At 41.1% G+C, this 16,863-nt stretch overlaps 1 protein-coding gene across 1 annotated transcript in view; it reads left to right on the top strand.

Annotated features, from left to right (window-relative positions):
• SYNE2 (spectrin repeat containing nuclear envelope protein 2) overlaps positions 1-16,638 on the top strand; it is a 272,335-nt gene extending 255,697 nt beyond the window's left edge. Inside the window, exons 106-118 of the mRNA XM_084632047.1 lie at positions 2,391-2,528; positions 3,787-3,981; positions 4,513-4,795; positions 5,148-5,216; positions 6,055-6,194; positions 7,109-7,238; positions 9,208-9,419; positions 10,823-11,023; positions 11,874-12,002; positions 12,512-12,703; positions 13,285-13,371; positions 13,555-13,601; positions 15,352-16,638. Coding sequence (XP_084488173.1) covers positions 2,391-2,528; positions 3,787-3,981; positions 4,513-4,795; positions 5,148-5,216; positions 6,055-6,194; positions 7,109-7,238; positions 9,208-9,419; positions 10,823-11,023; positions 11,874-12,002; positions 12,512-12,703; positions 13,285-13,371; positions 13,555-13,601; positions 15,352-15,577 — 2,049 coding nt within the window. The 3' untranslated portion in view covers positions 15,578-16,638. The remainder of the gene's footprint in view (positions 1-2,390; positions 2,529-3,786; positions 3,982-4,512; positions 4,796-5,147; positions 5,217-6,054; positions 6,195-7,108; positions 7,239-9,207; positions 9,420-10,822; positions 11,024-11,873; positions 12,003-12,511; positions 12,704-13,284; positions 13,372-13,554; positions 13,602-15,351) is intronic.
• Positions 16,639-16,863: the final 225 nt, after the last annotated feature.

The raw sequence follows: 16,863 nt of genomic DNA, 5'->3' as shown, positions 1-16,863 counted from the left end.
ATCTACCCATGGTGGCAGTGGTTCCCTAGGGACAGCTGTGCTCCTGGCACAATCTACCCCACCTCTGACACTCCTGCAACCAGGGCTGGGAGGAGAGGGCTTGGCACAGGAGTCAGGTACAAGAAACTGGCCTTTGTTCTTAACTAGAACTAACTATGGAGACGTGGATAAAGTTATCCCAAGAAAATCTGTCAATCCATACTGGGATTCTGCAGTCATAAGAACAGAACATAAGAACGGCCAGACTGAGTCAGACCAAAGGTCCATCCAGCCCAGTGTCCTGTCTGCCGACAATAGCCAGTGCCAGGTGCCCCAGAGGGAATGAACAGAACAGGTCATCATCCAGTGATCCATCCCGTCGCCCATTCCAGCTTGTGGCAAACAGAGGCTAGGGACACCATCCCTGCCCATCTTGGCTAAGAGCCATTGATGGACCTATCCCCCATGAATTTAGCTAGTTCTTTTTTTAACCCTACTCTTGGCCTTCACAACATCCTCTGGCAAAGAGTGCCACAGGTTGACTGTGCATTGTGTGAAGAAATACTTCCTTTTGTATGTTTCAGTAAAGTGTAACCAGAGGTTAATGCAGCAAGGTGTGTAAGTTACCAATCAGTGTGTGAGGGCACCTCATAGGGAGGCCATTTGGTGGCATTTGTCCTTAATAAATAGATTGACATTAACCAGCGCTGCTGGAAGGTGAAGAGTAGGTGAATAATAGGCAAAGTTTTGGAGAGCATGTCTTTCACCCCTCCCCCAGGTAATGCTGCTCCTGTTCTGCCTCTCCTCTGACCCAGCACCATTCTGTGGCTGTGTTCATGGTACATGATGCACTCCGCTTAATGTCTGCCAGAGTTTGAGACACTTTACTTTGACTTCTTCCTTTGCCTTCTGAACCAGTCCTCAGGTGACTTATGCTGCGTGGCAATCCTGATACTAAACAAGGCTCCAGGGGCTGCTGCACAAAATATAGGCTTGCTGGGGGCCTGCTGTATCATAAATAGGGCTTTTTATGGGCTAAAGCATAAGCCCATTTTACACAGAATACACCTCCCTATCTTAACCACATCCCTTTTTGCTTTGAACTCTGTCACACCTACTATTGGGGTAATTTCAGCACTGGAGTAAGTAGGTGCATCTCTACTGACTTAATTGGAATTGCACCTGTCTGTTCCAATACTGATTACAACTCTTTGTGCCTTTCTGAATTTAGAGGGCAAGGTCCTGAGGTCAGCTGAATTGCACAGAGGGCAACTTGGGGCTGGGGTGCAAAAAAGAAGTTCTCTCCCTAGATCCTGGTGTAGTGTTGTACAAGGCCGCTGTAATTTATGCTGGTTTGTGACAGGCCCAAAGGGTTGAAAATGTACAAGGTATGGTAAAGGGGCATACTGGCCACACCACTTTCTTCAGCCAGACCTCCTTCTCCTGCAACGTGAGCCACAGTGGAGGGGAGTGGCAAAAGAGTATTGGGACACGAAGAGGCTCGTTCTAATACTTAGGTGATCCTCTCTGAGCTGGTTAAATTGACTTCAGGGCTCAAGTACCTGTGCTGTGGCCTGGAAAAGCTAGTCACAGCCCAATTTATGATATAGCAATTTCCCAGCAAGTGGCAGGAAGAAAAATAAATTCCCCAAAATCAGCAGATCTGACTGTAACCACGCAAAGGGAGCAAACCTGCAGTTAGAAGGTGTCATTTTCACTCTTTTACCTAATCTCTTTTCAGTATATTTATTGTTTGGGAACTGCTTAGCAGTCTGTGATGGAGAAAGCTCCTCTTCTGATCTCCACCTGGGTGGGAGACAGCAGGAAGTAGAACAAATTTATACAAATGGCTTTAACACCAAATGGCATGATAATTACACTTGAGTGTATTTCCACATTCCAGCTAATCAATCATTTTGCTAATTTTGATGATCTAATTTTAATTAGAGATGGGACTTTTTTCCTTTATCTAAACTAGCTGCTAAAGTTAGAGCAGCAAAAACAGCTAAGGCCTGGTCTAAATACGGTTTTTGTACTGGTAGAACTATGTGGATTAGGGGTGTGGATTTTTTTTTTCACAAGTATAGTTATACCAGGACACCCCCACTTCCCCCATAGTGTGGGTGTAGTTATACTGGTATAAAGGTGCTTTATACTCATATACCTCATTCCCTTTCCTATGTGGCATAAACACCTTTATATCAGTATAACAGTGTCCGTGCTAGCGGGGGTTGTACTGCTTTAAGTATACCCAACTTAGACTAATTCTGGTGTGTAGACAAGGCCTTACACACACGTCTATTTAAAATGAACAGCAATTCTGAAAGAAAATGCCGGTTTTAAAATGCTCCTATGACAATCTTTATTCAGTAACTAAACTAATAATGTACAGCTGCCCTTTTCTTATTCAGTACTTCACCAACCAGAGAGATGAGTTTGAGGGAACAAGGGAAAGCATTCTTGTGTGGCTCACAGAAATGGACCTTCAGCTGACAAATGTGGAACACTTCTCAGAGAGTAACTTTGATGACAAAATGCGGCAATTAAACGTATGTATCATTCAAAATAGCTGTTTTACAGAACAAAGATGATGTCAGTCTGTAGTCTCTTGACAATGCCTGCCAGTTATCTATGGGCTCGTTTCATGACAGCATACATTATGTCCATGAGATCATATTTGTTATAGGATCAGTAAACTTTAAAAAAATAATTGTACAATTCAACATAAAAAATACTTTCTGTAAAATGTAAGTTCAGTATTCAGAGTCTTCAATTCTATTTTTCCATCCCCCCTTACAACTTAATGTCAATGACAGTTATATTAAACTTGAAGGATAGCTTAAATCTGGGTAAATGTAAACAGCAATCACTAAACAGCTATATACCTAAAATCAAAGTTTAGAAGGTGTTAGCCAACTTGAGGACAGGTCCAGTTCTGTAATATTATTATTATCTCCAATTAGGATTTTTAATATAATGTAAGCATATTTGTATAATGATATTTGTATAATGTAGCATATTTGGGAGGTATATTCTTTGAAAATTTCAATCACGTACATGTGTACTAGCTTTTGTGACATTCCTTCAGGAAGGTATTAATTCTTTGCTACATGAATAATTAAGTTGATATTCCTTTTAGCAGTACTCTTGTCCTTTCCCCCGTAACACATTCTTCTTATTCCACAGCATGTATTCGGTTTTATTCTGTGCAAAGTTTAAAAGGTGACTTAGTGGCAAGGGGGACTTGATGGTTCAAGTTACCTATAGGTCACTTGTTCAAGCTAATGGTGACCAGAAGTTTTTGCCATCTATTTCAATAGCAAAGATAGAATGCATTCAGGTTTTAGTGGCTAGATCCCTACATCACAAATACCATCATTGGTACTGGGGTACTCGCTGGAAGACTTTGCATAGGCATGAAGAATAGCCTACTCTTTCACACGCTTGAGGTGGTCCATCCAGATCAGGATTGTGGTACATCCACCGGATAGTGTGGGCAAGTTTGCATCACTGTTGCCTGTGCTGATCTTGTTGCATGGATGGAGCACTTCACTTTCAGTCAGCACCTAAATTTCAGTCAGCACCTAAATTCACACATTAAATTCACCCATACAACTTTTACCAGCAAAACAAAAACCAAACCTTTACAGATGGTGGCTAGGAAGCTATCTGCCAAAAGAAGATAGATGACTATACCAGTGTTCAGATTCCTTTCCCTTTACAGTGCTAGAGCAGAAGGACAGCCTCAAGCACAAGCAAGAAAGAAACACTGCTTACGTAACCGTTTCTTATGTATGCTCAATATAGGGTTTCCAACAGGAAATAACCCTAAACACCAATAAGATCGATCAGCTCATAGTTTTTGGAGAGCAGCTGATTCAGAAGAGTGAGCCTTTGGATGCTATCCTGATTGAAGATGAGTTGGAGGAACTGCATAGATACTGTCAGGAAGTGTTTGGACGAGTCTCTCGGTTCCACCAAAGATTGACTTCCAGGCATCCTGTAAGGGATAAGTATGGTCTTGGTGCTTTGGCAGGGTGTTGGTATGAAAACGAAATACTCATTGCATAGCAGTAGCTGAGTAGCAGCATGGTTTTAATGCAGGGGTGGGCAAACTATGGTTTGGGGGCTGCATCTGGCCCTCCAGATGTTTTAATCTGGCCCTTGAGCTCCTGCTGGGGAGCGGGTTCTGGGGCTTGCCCCGCTCCAGCCAGGGAGCGGGGTCGGGGGCTTGCCTCTGTCCGCGTGGCTCCCAAAAGCATAGTATGTCCCCCTTCCCACATAGGGGCAGCCAGGGGGTTCCGCATGCTGCCCCCGCCCCTAGTGCCGCCCCCGCAGCTCCCATTTGCCAGGAACAACAGCCAATGGGAGCTGCAGAGGTGGCGCCTGCAGACAGTGTGGCAGTGTGCAGAACCGCTTGGCTGCGCCTCCGTGTAGGAGCCGGAGGGGGGAACGTGCTGCTGCTTCGGGGATCACTCATTAAGTGACCTAGATCTATGTTCATTCATCACAACATAAAACAATTATTTTTAGGGGACAGAAGATGATAAAGATACATCTGAAAATGAGACAGATGCAGAAGACTCAAGAGAAATGCAAAATGCTCCCTGGCATAAGAAGGCAACAAATGAGGTGCCTTCTTCCCAGCAGTCCCTTTGCCATCTTGTGTCCCCTGCACCAGCTCATGAAAGGTCAGGCTGTGAGACCCCTGTCAGTGTTGACTCCATCCCACTTGAGTGGGATCACACAGGTGATGTAGGGGGCTCTTCCTCTCATGAGGATGAAGAAGAAGGAACATACTACAGTGCTCTCTCAGGTAAGAGCCAATAATCCCAAACATTTTTGTTTCACTAGAGCCACCTCCAGGATCCCTGAAGTGGCACCTGTTTGTTTGTTTGTTTGTTTGTTTGGGGGGGTTAATTTGTAATGGTAGAAAAAAGTGAGTGTTATTTAACTCTTCATGATATTGTCTAGACAAAAAGGATAGTTTTGTCGAAACCAAACTTAAAGTTTTGAATGACTCCCCCAAATTCCTTGTTTTCTAAAAATCTCTGATGAAAATAGTAATGAAGTTTTTCCTTTCAGTCAATATTTCAGATGTTTCTGTTTAATATTCAGTAAATATCAAATATTTGTCCAGTGAGGAAAATGACGTTATTCTCTTTCAGATGTAGAAATCACTGAAAATCCTGAGGCATATCTTAAAATGACCACAAAAACTTTGAAAGCATCTTCTGGTAGGCACCTGCTAATGCATGTGTCTGAACATGGCAATCTCCCTGTGGTGCACGTTATACTCCTAAACCTGTTTCATACGTAATGTCTGATTTCCTGCCTTGTGTGGACACCATGTGCCATTGTGTCATGGTGTTTTTACGCTGCAGTAGAAACACATGTACATTACAAAGCAGTCAAGGACATGCCGTTTAGAATTTTCCTGTCAAATGCAGAGATGGTTAATGTGCATTTCATTATATTCATCCAAAATCTTTCAGCTCTTTCATGGTGGTTTGGTCTGGGTATTATTTTTTTCCTTGTTGATTGTAATCACCTATTTACTGAGACAGTAGTTTAGTTTTGCAAGTAAAAGCAGCACTTTAACTATCGCTTATAATTTTACATTGTGTGTGACAGAGCCTTGGGCATGCCATCAGTTAAATCCCAAATGAGCATTCACTGTTCTCTTCCAGTCAGGACAGGTCTATTCTTGACTCACTTGTCATGCATTGCAGCAAAATGATCATATCATGGGAATAGGAACTTCCCAAAACTATGGTGCAAACTTTTCTTTTCTTGTTTTAAATCATACTGCAGCCAAACATTTTCAGAAGAAAATAAAATGTCCCATAACTGCATGGCTGTCATTTCATTACCTCCTGGATTACTGCTGACATTTTGCAAATGTGCATGCTTTGCAAGGAAAGCTGCAGAACTGTCATTTTGATGCCATCACTTGGTGCCATATTCTTCAGAACACTTCTTAATTTATTTAAAAAGTAAATGCTTCACTACAGAGTTCGGGGGCTCAGATTCAGGGTTTTAAATTTTTTTATTTATTTTTTTTTTATGTGGCAGGAAAATCCATTTCAGAAGCTCTTACATGGCATTCCCCGGAGAGCCCAGCCTACAGAAAACATCAGTACCACGAGGCAGAGATGGTGAGAAATGTGCAATCTGGCAGCCCAGAGACAAGTACCCCATATAAGCCAGGCTATGTGAGTTCCAGATCTGTGGACATTAATTCTAAGCAATTAAAGATTAATTTTTAATTCCTGCAGACTCCAGGACAATCCCTAGAAACTCTAGGTTCAAAGTATCCTTTCTCAGCATGCAGGCTGGAAGAGGGGAAGGGGGTCTGCCTAGACACAGCCTGCTACTCCTCCCATTTCTGGTCATTCAAAAAGCTGCCCTGATGGCAAAGAGGGAATTGCCAGAGTGACTATGCCTAAGGCAGTAGGGAAGCCAGAAGAGAGCTTATTCTTTTAGTGGTTGGTTTCCAGCAGTAGTGAAACTGGCAGCAGCTCTACCTTCATCTCCTTCTGGATTGCTTATTGTCCCTGCTCTGCCAGCTCACTGTTTCAGGGGGATTAGGCCATAGCCATCAATACTCTAGTTCTCATGGGAATGAGGTAGCACTGGGGCTGGGCTATTAATGGTTATTGTTAGAGTTGCTTGTTATTAGTCCATCGCCATATTTTTTCTTATAGTAGCTCTTGCCAAGTCTCAGTACCTGATGGAATGAATGGAAATGCCACTGATACTAGATTTTATACAGTGGTTCAGAATCAACTCATTTCTATCAATAAATCACTAGGGCCCAGATCTTCGTTGGTATATAGGTTCCTAAACTTCCATTGAAATCACAGAAGTTAAGAGACTAAACACCTTTGAGGAGTTGAACCTCTCACCAGATTGGGTCATTACTGTATTTCTACTAGTAACTGTTTGCATATTTACCTGGTATACATAAAATGCTGTTGCATAGAGATGGTGTTGGCCTGCTGCACCTTTATTAAGTGTAACTCTCAAAACCTACACTCTGCTACCTTTTATACCAATGTGCATGCAACTTGAAGGTTCATGGGCATTTACAGCATGTGAGCTTAATAAACCTATGAAATAATTCTAGGTTAAACAGCTAGTGTCTGCAAGCAGTGGGAGCACGGACTGTGTGAAAGAAGTATCTGCTATATTGAATGATGAAGAGCCCCAAAATGAACAGGGGCTTGTGAGCATTGCAGCTGCAGAGAAGCAGTCAGGTACAGGTAAAGATAAACAGTGTAAAAAAAATGAATAATGACTATTATGAAATGGTTTATTATGTGACTCACAAGTAAACAAAGCAAAGACAACATGACAGTACACTTACGTTGAGAAAAGATGTACCACTGTTCTCCAAAAGGATAGATTTTGCTAAGCCTTCTTCTCACTTGACATTGTTTGACCTGTGTTTATTGCTGAATTCTCAGCCCTTATATTTTATCTACTAGACTCAAGAGTTTCAGACTCATCATATACTTGACTTTTGTCTCCTTACTGATAAAAGTGAAATTGTTCCCATTCATTTCAGTGAGGTTCTAGCCTCTTCAAGGGATTTTTAATCAGACTGTGAAAATTCTTTACTGAAACCAAGAAGTATGTTACTTTGACTAAATCAAGATTGGTTTAACTTGTTTTCTCAGTAACTTATACTCCAATCACAAGGAAAAAATGGTATATTACAGCTCCCATTTACATAAGCTCTTGATTAACCAAGGCTTGGTAATCTTTGCTACATTTTTCAAGTTAGAGCAGATCCATACTAAGAACAGAGACAGTTGAGCAGGCTGCCTTAAGCTTACAATACCCTGTACCATAATTATAAACCTCCAGTAGAGTGAGAGTGATAAATTGAAGCTATACCAACCATTTTATGCTGTGACTGCATCAGCACACTTTGACCAGCATCAAGCCAGGTCACTCTGTGGATGGGAGATCTCCAAGGCAGGCCTATGTGCTGAGAAGTGATGTTGGTGATTGAGTGGTTGACACTCTTTTCAGTCAGCACAGAAGCAATACCCCAACATGATTTTATGTAGCACTATGCTGCTGGAAATGGCTCTTTCAGATGATACATAAAACTTGGTCACTTGTATTTACTTTCATCCCATGGTTGTTAATCCTGTTGTTTTTGCCAAATTCAGTCTGGATAATTACATTCTACCTCTCTATATTTCTTCTGTATTTCTGTCTTGATAATGTATTCCTCAATTACCATGGAAAAAATTCCTGTGTAGTGTCAGGTAACCTGTATAGGTTGTATATCTGGTTGTAAAGCTGACCTTTCAGGATACAAGTAGTACATTATAATAATTTTATTATTATGATATTTTTATACAAGGTGTCGCAGGGCAGATATACCTGTCAGCCCCTTGGGGCAGTATAGCCCCTCAGCCCGAGTCACTAAGGGAGGCCTGGGGTTCAGGACAGTAAGGCCTAGTAGCTGAAGTCTAAGTAGCCGCCTTCCTTCCCAGGGCATCATGGCCCAATGGCCTAAGTCAGTAAAGCTGTCCTGGGGTTCAGGACATAGGGCCTAGTTGCCAAAGTCTAGGTAGCCACCTTTATTCCCAAGGCTGTATGGCCCAGTTCACCTCCCTGCATGTTGGTGGTGTCCATGGTAGGTCAGATGGGGTAGGGGGCCCGGGCCTACCCTTCTCTGCCAAGTCCCGATCCAGGACCCGAGGGAACTGATACCTCGCTTCTCAGTCACCCATCACTACCATTCCTTCACTGGGGAATTGTTTCCTACCCTTCTTCCAATGCAGGGGATCCCTCGGCAATACTGCCTTGGCAGTCAGCTGGGCTTTGGTAGAGGCACCAACCTGGCTGGCATTGGCATCTGGTGACTCCAGCACTCTCCCAGCAGGAGCCTGCAGTACAATTAACGATGGTCAGCCTAGACTGAGCTGAGCTGCTTCCTCTTATACTGTGGTTCCAATTAGAGCATGCTCAGCATGGGTGAGGGGGCATGGCTTCCTCAGACCATAGCATGGGATTAACCTCCTCTGGCCTAGAGCAGGACTGATATACCCCATCACGCAAGGAAAGAGACTCTCTGGTCAGAACCTGATTGTAGAATGGGTTCTTTAGAAACACTAAACTTGATAGTTTGTAAATAATATTCTGTTCTGTTTTAAATAATATTCACATCATTGGTGTGTTAAAGCATTTCTTGGTATATCACTGTAGCTGTTATTGAGAGATGGGAGCTCATTCAAGCTCAGGACCTAAGAAATAAACTTAGAATGAAACAGAATTTGCAGCAGTGGCAACAACTGAACTCTGACCTCAGTGATATTACTGCTTGGCTGGATAAAACTGAAGAAGAGCTGGAAGAATTACAGAAAGCAAAGCCTGCAACCAATATGCATACAATGGAACAAAGAGTAAAGAAACTGAAAGTAAGTTGTCACATACTGAGAAGTGAGGTTTTAAGAATGTCATTACTATTTAAAATATTTGTTTCTCTGATCAAATAGTCTTTTCCTATAATTTGTGAATACTATATTAACAATAAAGTTTTTTAGGCTGTTACCATCCAACTGTATGTGAGATTTCTATCCTAATGTGTGCAGATTTGTATGCACAATGCCTGATAATTGCACAGGTTATTATGCATCTCCCAGCAAACTGAGGAGAGCAATTAGACCCAGAAACTAGACACTTTGTGTAGTTCTTCTAATGGATTATTTCAAAAGGTGGAATCACACCTCAGTTATCAGATACTGACTTCTGTTGAAGTGAACAACAAGATTTATTAATCAAATATGCAGAATAAATTCATTATCTCAGTTAATATTAGGTTAGGAAAGAGAACAATATTTAATTTGAGACACAATAAAAAATTGGCATTCACCAGAACATGAAGTGCAGGTTGCTACACTATTTGTGATGATACTCTTAAATCTTAAAAAGTTAAGCTGGGCTGAGCCGGGTCTGTACTTGGATGGATGATATGCAAGAAATTGCTAGATTCTTCCAATTTCTAGCTGCCACTCCTCCCTGTAAGGCAGTGCTGGACCCTTGACTTCAACCTGATGTTAAGGGGTACTATGTTGCTGGAGGTGTTCTTTTTTTTTTTTGGATGAGATATAATTTCGACTGGGGTAGGCAACCTATCGCATGTGTGCCAAAGGTGGCATGCGAGCTGATTTTCAGTGGCATTCTCACTGCCTGGGTCCTGGCCACCGGTCTGGGGGGCTCTGCATTTTAATTTAATTTTAAATGAAGCTTCTTAAACATTCTAAAAACCTTATTTACTTTACATACAACAATAGTTTAGTTATATATTATAGACTTATAGAAAGAGACCTTCTAAAAACATTAAAATGTTTTACTGGCACGTGAAACCTTCAATTAGAGTGAATAAATGAAGACTCGGCCCACCACTTCTGAAAGGTTGCTGACCCCTGATTTAGACTATAAACTTCTTGGGACAGGAGCCATTGCCATCACCTTTGTTCTGTCCAGGCAGTGAACAGAGTCATTTAATAACTGTAAAATCAAGGTCCTGAAAACTTGTAAATACTATCGAGCTTCTAACAGAATGTAGAATTTTTAACATCCAGGTCATTGCAAAATTCTACCTTATGTAATTACATTATTGCTCCTGCAATTGCCAGTGGGTATTCAACTTCAAGAAACTGAGACATTCTGCCTTAAAGTCTTCCCTAGAAATATCTGGAAAATGCTTTTTCAGATCTAGTAACTCCCTGAAATATTTGTGATTTCTTAGTTTGTGGAGGATTGTTTTATAAAAGGTATTGATAAGTCACTGAGGGTTCTAATCTGCTTCTTTCTTCAGGACATGCTTAAAGCCTTTGATAACTACAAGGCTTTAGTGTTCTCCGTTAATCAGAGCAGCAAAGACTTCCAGCAAACGGATAGCACTGAATCAAAAGAGCTTCAAAACAGACTTCGACAAGTGAATTTGCGCTGGGAGAAAGTATGTCATTCAATGGACAACTGGAGAAGGGGTTTACAACAAACCCTAATGCAGTGCCAGGTAAATAAAGCAAACATTTGTCTTGTCACACTTTGAATGAGAGTTTATTTGTAATGAGCTGATTAAGTAGATTAGAGGACACAGTATGGCAGTTGCAGGAATATCAGCAGTTCCTTGGAATTTTTACTCAGATTATAGATTTCTTTGAATGTATGCCCTTTTTTATGCACAGGATAGCCACACTAGTGGTAAATAGCACTTAAACTGTTTTTCATAGAATCTTAGAAATGTATGGCTGGAAGGGACTTGAGAGGTCATCTGATCTCCCCCAGCACAGTGAGGCAGAACCAAGTAAACCTAGAGTCTTAGTCAATGAGAGGGATTCCACAACCTCCTTTGGAAGCCTATCCCTGAACTGAACTGTTCTTATAGTTAGACAGTTTTTTTCTAATGTTTAACCTAGTTCTCCCTTGCAGCAGATTAATCAGGTTACTTATCCTACCTTCAGTGGAGAACAATTGATCACCACCCTCTCTATAACAGCCCTTATCATATTTGAAGGCTTATCATGTTTAAAACAATTTGCAAGCAATCCACACAACATGCCTGAGAAGTAGCTCTCCCTTATTTCCCATGTTTTATAGATGACTTGGCGCAATTGAAGAAGAGATGTTAAATCACTTGCTTAAAGCCACAGAAGGAGCTGATAGAGTTGGGACCACTAGTCTGAGCTGTTACATGTAGTTTTAGCACAGGAAGACCAGTCATCTTTTTGAGTAACCCTCAACAAACCTAAGTAAAAATACTTGATCAACTGTTTCATTGCATAACAACAGAGCAAGAGTGTTAGGCTGATTTTATTACAATACTCCAGGCACACATTCTTGTAAACCTTTACTTCTTTCTTCAGGATTTCCATGAACTGAGTCAGAAACTACTCTTGGGACTAGCAAGTGCTGAAAGTCTAAGACATAATGCACAATTCACTGATCCAAATGCTGACCCCCATACAATACTGGAGTGCCAAAAAGAATTAATGGTATGTTATGGGTTGGTTATTGAATCAAGGTACGAGACTAACATGCAAGTTACTTCCACAAAAATAAAAAGTAATGTAGTTATTTCTAAAAAATGGTTGTTTGAAAGGAAACAGGTACAGTTTGGGGATACTTCATTTATACATGAAGAGATTTGTGGCTTTAGGAATTGGTTGACTGATAAATCTAGCTGAAGCTAAATATGATAGAGGTACTGTTTGTGAGCAGATTAAGTACTCACGAAGGTCCGGATTAAGTGCACCAGTTTGTGTTGAAGTATGACCAGGTTATGAATAATCTTTCCCACAAAACCCTGCAATTATACCTAAATCCTAGTCTGCAACACCCTCTGTGAATTGTTCCTTTTGGATCATCAATCATGCTGCATTATTCACTGGAACTGTTGTAGAAATAAAATTAGTTCATCTTGTTATGAAATTATAATCCTCCCACAAGTTTAGAGCAATCAGTTTATACTGATTGTTATATTTCAAACCATTTCCTTTTTAAGCAACTGGAGAAAGGGCTGTTGGAACAACAGCTACAAGTAAATGCTCTACAGGAAATCTCCACCTACCTTCTAGTTAAATCAGATGGAGAAGATTATATTGAAGCTGATGAGAAAATACACGTAATTGGAAAGAAACTGAAAAGGCTTCTTGAACAGGTTTCACAGGACTTAAAAACTTCACAAGGAAACATGGTGAGTCAGGGGTATGATTTTTAAACTTGATTATTAACAAGTGCTATGATAATAAAGGATACAAGAATCAGTGCTGCAAAACCAGCCCAAAATGTAAAAAATCAAGAGTAGAAACTCTAAAAGAAAATCAGGCTGGTTTAAAACTTGTATGTATTTAGAGCTCCTTATTGCCTTATCAAATATGAGCAATTATTGGGACAAGAAATATGACGTGTGTGTGTACATAACCCCTACATGTTGTATGTCCATCAATCAATATTAGATATACCCTGCCTTATGCCTCAGTGGGAGCTTGAATTAGACCAGTTTGACTTACTGTTTTCAAGCTAATATATCAGCACATATCTGCCGCTCATGCTTTCTGTTCCTTCCAAAGCTGTTTCTCAAAACTGCACAGGATAAAACAAGAATCCTAATCCATGGGTGCTTAGCGGTGGAACTGTTTGTTCTTCACAAGCTGGCTGCCATCCATATATACACGTGGATAATTTTTTAAAGATAGACATATACAGCATTTTACAGTTTTTATGTTGATGCTTTATGTATACACATTTTAGGGGTGTGTGGTTTGTTTTTTTTAGGACATCAGTGCATTTCTGCCAGCAGCAGATGACTTGGATTCTGGAAGTTATCATCCACTAGTAGCGAAATCCAGCCCACATGAAATGGCAAGAACTTTTTAAATTAAATGCCTGTTTTTCTAAGATTTTTGCTGTCTTTTCATCCCACCTTCCCTTGAATTGAATCTGTACTTTAGCCTCAAACCTTTTGAAACTGGCTCATTTTAGTTATGAAAAAGTTTACATTTTAATGTCCTAGAGGTGGGTAATAATAAATGTTTATCTTAACAGGTTGGTGGTGTAAGGAGAACTTCGGAAGGCAAGAGCAGCAGTGTCAGGTAGCATGTGATTTTTGGTAGAAATGTAGAGTACGTTTTAAAATAAAGAGAGTAGGCAAGCCTGATGGCTTGGTGCCAGTGTGTTGTACGCCAAATGGCAAACAAATGTGGGGAGACCCTGCTCCTAATGGGTCTGTACACATTATGGAGGCAATGTATCTGGATTCATGGCTGACTTCACTGTTTCCCCTAGATACCAACATGAGGATACAGTGGTGGTACATAGAAGTAGCACCTTCCTTTGTGTCTGCTTAGCCCAGTGGCTCTCAAACTTTTTTTTACTGGTGACCCCTTTCACATAGCAAGTCTCTGAGTGCAACCCTCCTTATAAATTAAAAACACTTTTTTAATATATTTAACACCATTATAAATGCTGGAGGCAAAGCAGGGCTTGGGGTGGAATTTGACAGCTCGCGACCCCCCCATGTAATAACCTCATGACCTCCTGAGGAGTCCTGACCCCCAGTTTGAGAACCCCCTGCTTAGCCCCTACAAACCCTGTGTTTTACTGTAGTGTTGCACTTTTATGGGAACTTTTCTCCAGTGTGCCCTTTTGGAGGTTGGCCCCTTTACAATTGGCAGAGGCAAAGAGCTGCAGTGTTAATTTTTTTTTTCTGATTCCTGAAGCAATGGCATATTCTCACACCCCATGCACCTGCAGGGCGTACAGCTTTTGCAGGGCTGGACAAATCAGACACCACTGCAGCCAAGTGTGGGTGACGGGATACGGGTAAATGGGTTAAAGATACATCCTGTGGTATAGGGTCAGAAAATTTCACAATGTGAGGCCTAGCCTTCTATCAGGGAGAGAGCCCATGCAGATACATTAGGCTCTTGAAAATTAAGATACTGTTTAAAAACTGCCTCCAATAACCCTATGCAAAATGCAGCCTGTTACCCAAACCTATTAACACATAGTGCTTATTCCTAAAGCAGGGGTGGGCAAACTTTTTAGCCTGAGGGCCACATCTGGATATAGAAATTGTATGGCGAGCCATGAATGCTCATGAAATTAGGGTTGGGGTGCAGGCTCTGGCCTGGGACCAGAACTGAAGAGTTTCGGGGTTCGGGAGGGGGCTCTGGGCTCCAGCTGGGGATGAGGGTTTGAGGTACAGGAGGATGCTCTGGGCTGGGCTCGAGGGGTTTGGAGGGCGGGAGGGGGTGCAGGCTCTGGGCAGCGCTTACCTCACGCAGCTCCAGAAGCAGCAGCATGTCCCCTCCCAGGCCCCCGCAGCTCCAATAGGCCACAGATCCCCACCACTGGGAGCTGTGCTCGGAGCCCCCTGGATGACTCTAAATGTAGGAGCCGGAGGGGGGACATCTTACTGCTTCCGGGAGTTGTGGCACGCGTGCGTAGAGCAGCCCCCGACCCAGTTCCCAAGCAGGAGCTTGAGGGCCGGATTAAATGGGTTGGTGGGCCAGATGTGGTCCACAGGCCGTATTTTGCCCGCCCCTCTCCTAAAGGCTAAATAAATTACATTAAACTCTTTTGGGGGATTTTCCTTATGTATTAGACTTTGTTATTAGTGGTAAGACGTAGTAGACATTCTCCCCACTTTTTTTAAACTAGATTTAAGTGTGTTTCATATCTAAAGCAGTCTCTGTTCCAATAAGTGAAGGTTGCCTTCCTTAAAATGGGGGAGGAGAGGGTTAAGGTAGAGGGCATGCGTGACAGTGTGTGCGCAACATGCTAATTACCTTGTTTTTAACATTTCCCCCTATCAAAATATCCGATATCCTTTCTTTACAGAATGGGAGACCAGCCTGAAACCACTCAAGCAACTTCCAGCCCCCAATCCTTCTTTTATCGTGTATTAAGAGCCGCTTTACCTCTGCAGTTCCTCTTCCTTTTGCTTTTGCTTCTGGCCTGCATGATCCCATCCTCAGAGGAAGACTACAGCTGCACACAAGTGAACAACTTTGCCCGCTCTTTCTATCCCATGCTGAGATATACCAATGGACCTCCACCAACCTAGAAAGCGTCCCATGACTCTACAATATACCAAAACACATTTTCTCATGGGTGCTTATTTTCATGCTGCTTCTATCAAACAGTGCATTCATGTACTTAAATATAGAAAGTTCCATAGTGTTTCACATTTTGACCCTCTCTGCTATGCTTTCCTGATACTAGCCACTAATGCACCTGTTTCCTGGGTCCCACAGCAAGAAATGCACACAGTACTACCACTGAAATATAAGTGAGGCATTATTTAAATGGCCTCCTTCCAATGCATAGCAGGGAAGGGAACATATTAAACCTCACAAGATCTTTTCAGAATTTCAGTGAGTAACACAGCATTGTTCGTAGAGAAAATGAATTTTCTATACATTTTTTAAACTCTAAGCAACATACTTTGATGCACTAGATACAAGCATTTTATAAATACAGTCCTCATAACTTGGAAGGTCCACAGAACAGGTTGACAGACTAATAATGGGACATTAGTTACAGACACTATGGTAATATTAAACACCAATGGTCTCTGTCATGGTTTAATATGACAATAGCAATCTTAAGTGCATGCACATATCATTGGCAACAGTTTGCATCTTTGGGTACTGTAGTAAACTGAAACAGATTTAAATCTAATATTTTTGTTATATTGTACTTTTCATACAACACTTTCAGTGAAAATTATACATATTTTATGTGCAAAGTGTTCAGTGCTTAGGACTGCTGTGTTGTAGTTGGATGTGTCGTTTTTTATACTATGTTTTAAATAAGAATTGATATTGCATGGAAGTGGTTTTATATTGTGCATATTTTCTAAATGAAAATAATTATGATGTAGATTATACACTATATGTATACATATGTAAGCTGACTTTTTAATCAAAGATTTTTGGTTTAATAATCTTCTGAATAATGTACAGTATGCCAAAAGAGATTTTTATAAGTTAACTTTAAGACTCTTCACATTTAAAGTGAAGCTAAAACTTCAGGTGATGATATGAGAAAAAGTTTTATTAGAATAACTATGTTTGGTGGAGGTACAGTTCAAACATTTTTCTCATTAAAATTCTGCTGATAGTTGCAATGACTGAATCCTTTACCTACTGGACTTGATGCTTGTAAATGAACATGTAAAGCAAAATGCTTCATGGATTGAATACAGCTGAGTCAATCCAAAATGCTTTAGAAACTAAATGTGGTGCAGCAATTTGCAAAGAAGGTAACTAGTCCACTCCATAACTGGTCCACTTGTTTCCTTACAAGAAAAATCAGAAATAGGTTATTTGCCATAGCTCATTTTCTTTC

This window comes from Lepidochelys olivacea, assembly GCF_965140295.1.
Source record: "Lepidochelys olivacea isolate rLepOli2 genome assembly, chromosome: 6".
Taxonomy (NCBI): domain Eukaryota; kingdom Metazoa; phylum Chordata; order Testudines; family Cheloniidae; genus Lepidochelys; species Lepidochelys olivacea.
This window is presented reverse-complemented; position numbering and strand designations above follow the sequence as displayed.